The 13,188-nt window shown below is 34.4% G+C and overlaps 2 protein-coding genes across 3 annotated transcripts in view; one reads left to right on the plus strand and one right to left on the minus strand.

Moving 5' to 3' along the window:
* LOC147074480 (deoxyribonuclease TATDN1) overlaps positions 1-6,612 on the plus strand; it is a 14,613-nt gene extending 8,001 nt beyond the window's left edge. For both annotated transcript variants that reach the window (XM_085943413.1, XM_085943412.1), the window contains exons 3-6: positions 2,491-2,674; positions 4,676-4,876; positions 5,818-6,021; positions 6,447-6,612. In XM_085943413.1, the coding sequence (XP_085799539.1) occupies positions 2,491-2,674; positions 4,676-4,876; positions 5,818-6,021; positions 6,447-6,549 (692 nt within the window). In that variant the 3' untranslated portion in view covers positions 6,550-6,612. The remainder of the gene's footprint in view (positions 1-2,490; positions 2,675-4,675; positions 4,877-5,817; positions 6,022-6,446) is intronic.
* Tmem214 (Transmembrane protein 214) overlaps positions 6,604-13,188 on the minus strand; it is a 29,678-nt gene continuing 23,093 nt past the window's right edge. Inside the window, exons 9-10 of the mRNA XM_085943402.1 lie at positions 12,668-13,064; positions 6,604-7,248 (exon numbers count right to left, since the gene is read on the minus strand). Coding sequence (XP_085799528.1) covers positions 7,122-7,248; positions 12,668-13,064 — 524 coding nt within the window. The 3' untranslated portion in view covers positions 6,604-7,121. The remainder of the gene's footprint in view (positions 7,249-12,667; positions 13,065-13,188) is intronic.

Consider the following 13,188-nt stretch of genomic DNA (forward strand, 5'->3'; position numbering starts at 1 on the left):
TCGATCGGACAAATGCTTATTTTGAGGACCTTCCGAAAACTTATTTTTCTGACGGTTTAAAAAAAATTGAGAAACGTCTAACCAAGTGTATTGAGCTCCAAGGAGATTATGTTGAGAAATAAAAAAAAAATACAAAAATAAAAACTGTTTTAATGCTTTTTTCTAAGGAATTATTGACCCACCCTCATAGTAACTATAATACTATAACAGTTAATATAATATGAATTTATTAAAAATAATTTTGTTGCTTATGACTATTTTTCTTTCACCCAGCATCGGATAGATCCTGGACAATGACATTACCCACCCTCGTATATTAATTTATGTTGTGAACCTCTTAAATTAATAATTTGTAATATTCACTACATACAATAAATAAAATTTGAATACTGAGTTATTAGTCTATATTTTCACAATAACTTTATTTATCATGCTCTCTAAAATTTTACCATTTATATTATATTGTATAAAATAATATGTTTACATAACTAACTTACACTTAACTTAACTTACTTACACCCACGATGGCCGAGTGGCTTAAATGCCGGCCTATAGAGTCGAGGGTCCCAGGTTCGAATCCTGGGTCTGGCAAGTACACATATTGTTTTTCAATTTGTGTATGAGTCAGAGTATGGACCTACTAGGTTGAGCAAGTGGCTGACATCCATTTCTCTTAAAAAAAAAATCTGTCAATACAAACCTCCACTCTGTGGAGGCCCATATGATCCTATTAGGATCGGACATGGTCAAAAGAAGAAATAACTATAACTTTGTTTTACCCTCGTAAAAATAAATAAAATATAATATTTGCGATCTCCGCGTACATAATATTATTACATTGTTAATAATAAATGAATTTGTATTTTATAACAAGCAACACCAGCCACAGCTGTATCGCGCGGTATATTCTACTTAACGTTACCAACATCTAATGTCACCCGAGAACTTTCGGTGAGTCGAAATTCCAACAGTTTTACAAAAATACAGGAGTGGGGGGTCGCTGGCAGTTTGAACCTGGCAGACATCTGGCAGGTCGAAAACTGTCCGTCTATGGGCGCAACAGATTATCTACCGAAGATAACTGTATGGCCGCCATTACGTATTAACTGGCATGTTCAACCTGTTACTAAAACTGTACATCTATGGCGGCCTAATGGTGATTTATTGAAAAGTAGCCATCTTGACATCAATTTAATTTACATGAAGCTTTTAAGCTTGAATTCACATATACCTACATTCAAACATTAATGCTGCAGATTCATATGAGATTGGAATAGCCGGCGAAATCACCGTCGCTGACCGTTGATTGTATCGGTGGGGTGCAAGTCATATCCTATCGGTCTCAAAAGAGATGGGATTGACACAAATATAATAGGGATGAATGAGTCAATGAAATACTAAAAAATATTATATAATAAAATTGATTTACTATTTTTTATAAATCAACAAAATATAAAATGAATTCGGGTAAGTAGGTAGTGAGATGTTCGGGGTTCCAGCGGCTAGCTCAAGCGTTGATCGAACCCCGGATTCACAAAAAAAGTTAAACAAATGGAGTGGAAATAAAACAAGTTCTTTTGTGTTCGTAACGTGGTCTTGTCTTATATTTTTTTTTTATTTTTAGTTTCACAAATTTATATCTGGGTTTTTACAATTATAGTCGCAGGTCCGTACATATTGGAAAAGGGACGCTTACTAACTTTTTTTTCTTCTTTTTAAATTCCCCGTACCCACGCCGACCAGCAAAAAGGACTCTCGTGATTGGCCAAATTTTATCGCGTGATCCTTTTGATTTGACGAATCACGAGGACCACCTCGGCGCAGGCGCGCGGAGATTTTAACGTTGCCGGCAAAATTTATTAGATTTAAATACTTATATTTTATACATTATATTTAGTCTTAAAATTATCTCTTTCATCCATCATCATTTATACTTTTAAAATCAAATTAAATTTATCTTAATTACACCTCCGCCCAGTATATGATTTTCACACACCGGACGAAGGCCTTTACTTATGAATAAAAAAAAAATTGAGGAAGGAATCAGATTGGATGTTTTATGAAGCCGTTTCTACAGGTCAGGGTTACGTTTCGACTTATGACTACTAAATGATTATTTTACACCGGGAGAAGCCCGCCTGTAACAGGGGTGTATCAGTAGGACATATTCTTCTGCAATTGCGGCCATAATGAAATCATTTTGCAATTGTGTTAGTGTCATTTGAAAGTAACAATACCAACAACTAATGAGTCGCCTGTACTGCCACAGGAATTTGTCACCATTCTACCTGCATTTTATTTAATTACTCTCTACTTAAAAGAAACCACTTATGTTAATGAAACAAAATGTTTGTTTTCTTTCGTCATTTTCATTTAATTATCACCAGGTACCAACGCCTTGAGCCCCCAAAGTGAAGCTATCATTGCTGACTATCATAATACAGTCATAGTGGTCTAATTTATTAAGTGTCGTATTTTCTTAATTTGCAGAAAGATTGTACACAACTGTTGGCTGCCATCCAACAAGATGCAACGAATTTGAAAAAAATCCAGAAGAATATTTATCTAAACTCAAAGAGTTTGTTAAAAAAGGCGGCAGTAAAATTGTCGCTCTAGGGGAGTGTGGATTAGATTACGATAGATTGAAGTTTTGCAGTGTGGAAACACAAAAAAAGTGAGTGATAATCAATTAAATCGTTGACTTACTAGTGGATCAAGCATCAATCGTAGACGAAAAGGTTGGTGGAAGTCTTATTTTCGTTGTTCGAGTCAGCTGTGACGCTTGTTCGTTACACATATTATCATGGTGTCTATGTTCACCCAAGAAAATGTTAAAAATTTATATGCAATATTATATATATATTTATATTTTGATTGCGTATCACAATGAAAGCATCTGCGATGGCCGAGCGGTAATGTGTCAGCTTATAAGTTGTGGGTCTTGGGTTCGAATCAAAATCAAAAGGCAAAATTCACATGTTTTTCAATGTGTTTGGATCCAGAATGTGAAACATGTGTTAAAGAATGTTATTTTTTAATAGTTACATCCATGGCCCCCACATCCTGAAGCGGGCCCCAAGGCTAGGATCTTTGTGGGACCCCATACCTATCACCAAGGTTAAAGGTAGTGTGACGCTCTACAGTAGCGTTTTTCAAATGGTGTTCACGTAAAATTAAGGGTATTTAGTGTATTTTTAATACTTACATCCACTTGAATTACGGAGTTATCGAGTAATGACACACCATTACAAAATTGCATCGTACAACCACATATTTTAAAATGTAACCACCACTAATCCAGTAAAATAGCGGTGCATTTTTATTATTAGAGAAAATTCGTGATGTGTTTTTTATCTTACTTATTTGGTCGACTCACCACTTGTAGCATGTTAATTGAACCTTTTAATTTTTATTATAAAGATTCAATTTACAGACGAATGCAATATTTTCTAATCCTTCATTTTTTTACCAATGTGAGAAGTAAATTTAGTTGGTGAGATTTTTTAAACTGCTTGTATGATAAATGTGCATCAGTTATGCTTGATCATAAGTTTCAATTGAGATTCAGTATAAAAATGTTCATATAGATTCACCCAAAAATATCTAAGCCAGCTCGCACATCGAAACTCGCCTTGTCTGCCGCACAGCCATTAATCAAACCTTCTAGGAACGTCGCACTAATGTTGCATAATATGAAGACCGCGTACATAGGCGCGTAGTGACAGTCGCGCGCGCGTGGATATTTAAAAGATGCGGCGACACGGTTTAGGAATGACCAATTCGTAGCGTGTGCGTATGTGTACTGGGGGCTTCGACTCGCAGCCCGAAACGCATGCGATTGGTTGCTAGCAGCACTAGATGTTTTTTTCAAACTAAAAAGTCCCATTCCACCAATTTGCGGAGCTCCATTTGGCAACGTGTGTATTGAGAATAACGATGACGTCATACCGACGTATTCGACATGTTGCAGATGGACGAGTTTAGATGTGCGAGCCGGCTAACATTTTTTAACAGTTTAATATCACGAATCGATATAGTCGAAACATTAAAAAATCAGCTGTCTAACTATCCAAGCCAGATAACTGTCATTATACAACAGACAAAGAAATAGCAGTTTTTTTACTGTCACTTGAGAAAATAAGAAATAAGCGGAAATATTACATACCAATCCCAGTTGTTTCAATATTTCTTATATTTATCAACAGATGCATTTTCCAACCAACAGTTTGTCATCAACGCCGTGTGCGTAACATAAGGTTGCATGAGTTTTATGAATATGTTAGTCGTGTCAAGATTGTGTGTATGACCTATGTTACTTGCTACCCAGGTGTCGCCATTCTTGATTTATTTTTTAGTTCCGATTCTATGCCAAAGCGAATATGTTCGCAGATACGGCCGGCCATACACAAAATGCGAACTTATTCGCCTGTCTTTGAAGACAAAATGCCAATCTTAGGCGTTAGTTAAACTTGTGTTTTTTTCGGAAGAATACTGGTCCAAATGAGACATTTTGCATATGATTGGTAAGTCTATAAAGATAAACTTTCAATATATTAAAAAAAAAAATTAACAAGATTTTATTTTCGCTAAAAAATTCGCAGCCTCACAAAACCTCCCGGCACAGATCATTAAAGAATAGCAGTTCAAAAACATTTTTATTATATTTTCATTTCAGATTTTTTGATGTTCAATTGGAATTATGTGAAGAACAGAATTTACCCTTGTTCTTGCACTGCCGTGCGGCTTGGGATGATTTCTTTCATATAGTTTCACAGCGCCAAACACAATACAGAGGAGTGGTTCATTCTTTTGATGGCTCCGAAGAAAATATGCACAAAGTTATTGACATGGGTTTTCACATTGGAATAAATGGATGGTTGGTATCAATGTCGTTTACCTTTCTAGTCATAATAAGACAACATAAATTTATGAATTTTTTTATTGTCATTTGAACCATATTTGGGTACAAGTAACTCTTGTTCATTGCGATCCCGGCGAGTGCGAATTCGTTGGGTATATCACGATCGATTTTTTATATTTTTTTCCCACATGCCAGTAATTGTCATGAGTGGAATCACGTGTGTTTGATTTTTCTCGCTCGTTCCATATAATAATATTAGTGTAATAATATAATGCCGAAATGCAAGCAGGTTAAAACCAGAATATTTTTTTGCAATGCGGAAAGAAAATGAATGATGTTTTTTCAGTATATTTCATTAATGTGACATTTATTTTATTTATAGTGTTTTCATTTTTTGTTTTTAATTGTTGATTGTGAAATTTTGCTTATTGCGAGTCCAAAACGTATCCCCCAGTATTTTTAAAAGTAATTAACTTTAATCTTTTTCTTCATGTTACCCTGCGAGTGTTATATTCATGTGAATTTTTCATTTAAATGAGATGACATTACGTAAATTACCCACATGGCTATGGTATTTATTATTTTAATGTTGATATAATATGTATTCGTAATCGAGTGATTTACCACACCGACAATATTCTTTGTATGATAAATACCCATAAGCTTTTTATAAATGAATTGCTCACTATTATTGTGTTTAACCACATATTTGTATTTTATAGTTTTGCATGTGGTTTGATGATTTTTATTTTAATCTGTTTCTGAATACTGTCTTATCTGTAGCCCGAAATCACTACTTTGGAATTAAAGGTGTATTTTTCCTCCATAAATCCCATCTTCCTATATTACTACAGGGAGAAATACAATTATGTTATAATTTTGTGTTGGTACAGTATTTTGTTCCAATTTCAATATGTATTTTTTACTATCTCCTTTGTATATTCCAACAAATTTAGCTCTCTTAAAACTGAAGCCAATCTAGAAGTTGCAGCTAAGATTCCTGCGGAAAAGTTATTGATCGAGACCGATTGTCCATGGTGTGAAATAAGACCGACACATGCCGGAGCTAAATATATCCAAACTAAATTTCCTTCAGTGAAAAAGGAAAAGTTTACCAAGGACAGCATGGTCAAAGGGAGAAATGAACCAGTCAATATAATGTAAGTATTGTCAAGTTAATTTCTTTGGTGTTGCTTGGATATCATCGCTACTTTCGCTGGGTTTTCATAATTCATTCGGTGTACGACCCCACGATGGCCGAGCAACGTGTCGGCTTATAATGTCATGTACGAATCGAGAGTCTGGCAAAAAAATAGACATAAAATAACCAGTAGTTTCACAGATTTAATGTATACGCAATACTCACATTACGATACTAGCACCTCAAGTTATAGTTGGTAAGGATCTCTAAAAAGTGTAGATAATTTGTCAAGATTTTATTTTTTGGAAAAAAAAGTTTTGCGGGCAAGAATCATTTGATACTGACGCTTGGTACAGATATCTTTTCTTACAATATAGCATCCCTAGTTGTCGTTCTCTACTAAATTTGAATATGTCAAACTAATGTGCAATCTTATTGTTTCAGACAAGTAATCGAAGTTTTGGCAGCGATAAGAAATGAAGATCCGACCGACCTCAGCAAAACAATACTGGATAATACAAATAAGCTATTTTTTAATGATAAATGATATTAGCTATAGTACTGAGATTTATGTATTTGATTATTGAATAAAACAAGTGAGTAAAATTGATTTCATCTTTTATTCTGATTTACAACAAATAACAAAAGAAATATAAGACAGTCCTTGGAGAAATCAACACATTCCCAAAATAATAGAAATATTTATTTTATACATGTAAACTTTATCAAAATATAAAAATAGGTGATTCAAAAATAATTGTCAATAGACACAATAAACTTGAGATTTTTTCAAAAATAAATTTTATGAGATAAAGTCTCAGCTATTTTCAAAAATCTTAAATAAAACTTAATGTTAATTTACAGAAGGAATGAAATAAATAAAGTTAAAGACTTCCCGTTCTGGCAGGGCAGGGCGTGCAATCTAATCCGGCAATGTTTCAACGCAGCATCCGTTTTAATATTATCACACGATTTTCAGAGTTTGAAAACTTTTACTTGCTCAAATGCATAAGACGTAAGACACATAAAGGAATAAAAGTAAACTGGAAAATGAAGGAATGTCTTTGATATTCGACCCAACACAAAATGTCATGTCCTTAAATTGTAACAATTCTCGATTCACTGAATTTTTGAATAATCATCAACTTGTTTATGGAACCAGTTGTAATATTCGGCGGCGTAGATCTGTGTCGTATTCAAAGCTTGCAGCGTCTTGGCGTGAATTATCTCAGGAGCCCAATTGTCACTGGAAACAAAAATCATACATTAGTCAGAATCCTAATACAGTAAAACCTCCTTAGTAAGACACTGATAATTCGAAATTCGCCGTAATTTGAAATTTTTCCAAAAAAAAAGTCCCTTGAATATTATTTTCATATAAAACCATACCTTTAATTCGAATTTCGTAATTCGAAATGATTTCAGAGTCCCTGGCATATAAAAATATTCAATAAATCGTAATAAAGTACACTATTTCATGGGCCAGTCATTGAAAATTGTGACAGACTTTCCTTAAAACATCAAAAATTACTTATTTTATGATAGTAACAAAAATAATCCTGACATTTTATGACCCCAATTTGGTAGGCACATCTATTTTCAGAAACAAAATTAATGAAAATCAAAAAAAATTTTTTTTTTCAAAATTTTTATATTTTTCCCCCATAAATTTCATAATTTGTAATTCGAATTTTTTTTCGATTTTCGGTCCCATGGAATTTGTATTAACGAGGTTTTACTGTACTGGTACTTATAGCAACGTTCCCTCTAATTTTTCATTGTGTGTGCGGATCATCAACGCATCACACATACAATTTTTCTTTAAAACTTATATTTTTAAAGTATTTATTGATTTTGTAATTAACATACAAAATTAGCATTTTTTCAACAGATCAACAATAATTAATGTACGCGCACACCTTACAGGGAACATTGCTTATAAGTCAAAAAAATCCTCAAGGGATAGCATGGCAATTCTCAATATACACAAAAAGCAGATGCTTTCGCGCTGCCCGTGTTAGTAGCAAAGTAGTAAAATATTTGCCTTGCATCATCTCAGAAAGTAAATAAACAGTATATTTTTGAATATTGGCATTTTGAATCAAGTTTTACTTGGAGCATGACATTGTATCACATCAGAGTGGAGCGATTAAAAGAATTGTCTGAATTATGATATTATTGTTTTGGATTCATTTATATTAATAATTACCACCATTCATTAATTTCAATTAATTATTCATAGATTTAGCAATGAGTACAAAAGACGGTGCTACAGGGCGGAGCTTTCCGCATGTGCTGCAACTGACAAGGAAAGAGTGCCGCAGGACATTGTTTCTGTTCAGTAAAATTCAAATGTCTATAAACGTCAGTTGTTGCATTTAGCCCGACATCGACATTGATATTACATTACATTTTAGCGTTATTTTCCACCTCTAGTGTTCTAGTAAAATGTCTTGGCCAGGAATTTATTACGAGTAGCATCAATGTGGTCTCTTGAATTAAACAATTGAAAGAATATTACAGAAATAATTGATTACCCGATATTTAACTTTGTGATGGCAATCAAATAAAATATATCTGCCAAATTTAAATTATATTTTTTTTCTTTTATCTCTAGTAGTAAAACGTAGTGGGTTCGAATCCCAGATCTGGCGAGTACACATATTGTTTTTTCAATTTGTGTATGAGTCAGAGTATGGACCTAATAGCTAGAGCAAGTGGCTAACATCCATTTCTTGTAAAAACAAAACCTCCACTATGCGAGGCCCATATCTCATATGATCTTACTAGGATCGGACATAAAACAAAAAAAAAACATGTCTGTCGACAACAATTTTGATATGTTTCTATGGTAAAAAATATAATGTACAGAAGTATTCTTCAATGTGCGGAAAAGGTTGGCAAGCACTGTCATAAGGTGGCATTATTTGTAACCCATTAAGTTAAAAATACTTGTCATAGTAGAATGCAGTTCAGATAAAGTATCATTAATAAGTAATTATTACGAGGGTGGGTCAATAAGTCCTTAGAAAAGCCGACAGGTGGCGCGACTAGTACTGCAAGCGGTTTGTTTTCATGCAGCGGCACTACCGATTCAGTATGCTGCGAAGTTTCAATCAGATTGGTCGGGTTGTTGTGTGTTTCTCGTACATTTAAAAAAAAAATTTGCTTGTGGAAAATGGAAAAATGGAAAATGGAGAAAATTGAGTTTAGAGTTGTTATTAAACATTTTAATATAAAAGGGTTAACAGCAAAGGAAATAAAAAATGAGTTGGATTTAGTTCACGGCATATCTGCTCCTTCACTTGCAACTATTTATAACTGGTTAAATGAATTTAAACGTGGTCGTACATCAACAAAGGATGAACCACGCTCAGGACGTCCTGTAGAGGTAACTACACCAGAAATGATCAATAAAATCCACGATATGGTGTTAAGTGACCGAAGATTAAAGTTGAGTGAGATAATTGAGGTTACAGGGATCTCAAAAGGTAGCGTCATTTCTATTTTACATGACAAATTGGGCATGAAAAATATTTCTGCAAGATGGGTGCCGCGTTTGCTCACAATCGACAATAAACGCAGTAGGGTGGTGGCCTCTAAAGCCCTGTTGTCGCTCATGCAACGCAATCCGGATGAATTTTTTCGTCGCTTTGTGACTGTAGATGAAACATGGATACACCACTATACTCCCGAGACGAAAGAACAGTCAAAGCAGTGGATTGCGAAGGCAAACCATGTCCAAAGAAGGCGAAAACCGTAAAATCAGCTGGTAAGGTTATGGCTGCTGTATTTTGGGATGCACGTGAAATTATTTTCGTTGACTATTTGGAAAAAGGAAAAACAATAACAGGGGATTATTATGCATCTTTATTGGACCAGCTAAAAAACAAAATTGAAGAAAAACGGCCTCATTTAAACAGGAAAAAAATCCTCTTTCATCAGGACAATGCCCGTGTTCACATATGTTTACGATCAATGGCTAAAATTGAAGAATTGAAGTTCGAATTGGTCGACCACCCACCGTATTCGCCAGATTTAGCCCCCAGTGACTTTTTCCTTTTCCCAAACTTAAAAAAATGGCTAAGTGGACAACGTTTTTTTTCAAATGAAGAAGTCATCGATCGGACAAATGCTTATTTTGAGGACCTTCCGAAAACTTATTTTTCTGACGGTTTAAAAAAAATTGAGAAACGTCTAACCAAGTGTATTGAGCTCCAAGGAAATTATGTTGAGAAATAAAAAAAAAATACAAAAATAAAACCTGTTTTAATGCTTTTTTCTAAGGAATTATTGACCCACCCTCGTATATTATCATACAAATTGGTAACTGCAGAGATAACAGTACAAGTGATTATGTTATAAGGTGAACTTCAGACATTGGAATAAATGATACAACACGTTCATGGAAGAACGTTGAATAATATTTATTTAAAATTATTGGAAAAATATCCATTAACATAGTTACAAACAAGTGTATTAACTTACGTGAGCACAATTTTATTGATTTTTAATTCACACAATATGTATTAATTATTTTTATCAGTCGCCAACTTCAGCATTTCCATTCATAGTACGCCATAATGAAACGCAAGAAATTGCAGTATTTCGTGATCACTTTCTGTGTCTAATGAATAGAGCGAGACAATGAATATTTGGGTATTATATTTCCGTGAATAACAGTAACACAGCACCCCTTTCGAAACGTTTGTTCGGTTATGAAATATTCAAGAGGTTTCATAAAAACCATGTCAAATAATAAAAAAAAAGAAGCAAAAACAAGGTCCATATCAACATGCATAATAGTAGCAGTTGATTCATACATATTTATGTGGTCAGTAATTGTATTACTAAACCAAGGTAAAATCAAATACCTATTTCTTTAAACGACTAAATAAATATAACATTATAATATATTGAGTTGTAGAAGAGGGAAGTATCTTAACCCAATGGCTCCAGGGAACATGGAATCCACGTTGTCGGTTTTTTTGTGTTGCGGCGGGCAATGCGTTTTCCGCGTCATTCGATATAGTAGACATTAATCGGTCATAACTCTGAATGTTTTTTTTTATTTTAATTTTACTGTTTTAACAATAATTATTGTTCACAAGCCATGCGTTAATGATGTACTCATTTTTATGGGTGGACATGTCTGCAATTATGAATTAAAGCCATTTAAATAATGTGATATTTTATGGCGTATCGCAAACACGAATGATAAAACCTGTCACAATGGTATGTTGTAATCCAGCAATCAAGCCGGGTGAATCAATCAGGACTCCCAAACATTTGGAATTTAATAATTGAAATCAATAAAATACAACTATGAAAGTTAATAATTAATTTTGGACTATTTGACATTCATCGAAGAATACTTTGGGTATTCCCTTAAGAATACTTAATTCGGGATTACCTGACTCGATTTGTGGGCCATAGTTTAATTAATAATAGTATTATTATTAAAAGAAGAAAACACCATTACGAGAACATCGAAACTTACTTTCGCATGATTGTCGGTCGGTCGGTCAGATATTTATTCTATTCTTTTTAAAAATCAAACCTTCAATATGGATGACGGTACGTTTATAGATAAAATTTATGAAGACAGATATAATGAAGTCAGTGATTCTGATAGTAGCAGTGACGTAGGGGGGGATGTCTGTCCCCAATTGACCATGTACAATGCATTAGCTGACTTAATAAAAGACATTTTGTTTAGTGTATAAATAATATTGTGTTTCGTTTTTTTTGACTTGAGACGGAAACTTGAATTATGTTTTGAAAAAACTATATAGTGTAACGCACTACATATGCCAACCGCCAGGGTGAGTTATTTAAATTATTTTCATTAAAAAAAATTATAGCCACTCATTTTGCAATGGAGACATAATAAATCGCTAGAAAAATCATTACATCATCAGTTTAAACAATTGATGGAGTAGAAACAGTTGTTTCAGCGGCTTCTTGGATATTTTCGCATTTAAATTTATTTAGAATGGCCGTATTTATAACCTTATTCACAAGACGAAGCTCTGTTTGATTAGATTGAGGATTTGAGCCAATTTTCTACAAATATTTCCCGCTAAGTAGAGTAAAAGTTATGATGATTTACAATTCTTATCAGTTTCACGCGAATCAGCCCCGCCACTGCGTGTCCTTTAGGCATATTTATACCGGTGCGAATGTTTTAAAAGACCTTCCTATGAGGATTGTCTCTTAGCCGGTACTCTAGATGTTATGTTGGCTCTTCACAATGGCCCGAGTCAGACAAATGTTCACGTGGCTTTCACCATTGTGAAGAGGGCGACATTAATGTTTGCCATCTATTGATAGTGTCGGTATTTTAACATGCATCAAAGGGTGCCAACATTTGTCTGAATTGGACCATTGTCAAGGGGACCGTTAGATATTTAAATCCAGGACCAATCGATTGGAAAGTGTACTGACCTGAGCTAGACAGTGTCTGTGATCTTTGGTAAACTTATGTTACGTGCAAAAATGGTACGGTTTAATAAAGTTTTATTTTTCATCTAAACTATTGGAATAATAGACAGGCAGAAATGAAAGATTCAAAGCCTTCTAACTAAAAGTATCAATTTTATTTTGACTTATGATTGATTGACCGAAAATTGCAGATATATAGTGATACAAAACAATATACTCACATGAATACTTTTGTCTTGAGATATGTCAAGGTGACATTGTAGTAGTGACAGGATAGCTCTTTCACGGCCTTCCAGGCTGTCACGGAGTATCCCTCCACGGTGGTCAACAAACCCGGCACGTAGTAGTCTATCGTCGAGTAGACCACCGGTCCCTTCTCTACGGCGTATTCTTTAACATTACCGTAAATCTGGGCGGCCTGGTTGCCCACCACCAGTGCCATGTCACGCGTCAGCTCCACATAAGGTTTACTGAAATCGGCTACAGCGGAGAAATAATGTGGGGTATTCTTCTCAGCCCATTTGTACCCTCGGGCTGACGCGGACAGGCTGCGCGACCACGCCATTTGGCAACTCTCTAAGGCTCCCACATCCTTCAGGAATCTACCCGTGTTGCTTTCTGTGAAAAACATGACGAGATTAATAAACAAGCACTTAATTATTTAAAAAATACAATTCATAATAATATTTTGTAGAAATACAGTGAGTGAGACATCAAAAAATGTTTTATTTATAATTTAATC

Source organism: Rhyacophila brunnea, unplaced genomic scaffold (genome assembly GCF_057557595.1).
Source record: "Rhyacophila brunnea isolate RB1 unplaced genomic scaffold, BYU_Rbru_1.0 scaffold_16, whole genome shotgun sequence".
NCBI lineage: Eukaryota > Metazoa > Arthropoda > Insecta > Trichoptera > Rhyacophilidae > Rhyacophila > Rhyacophila brunnea.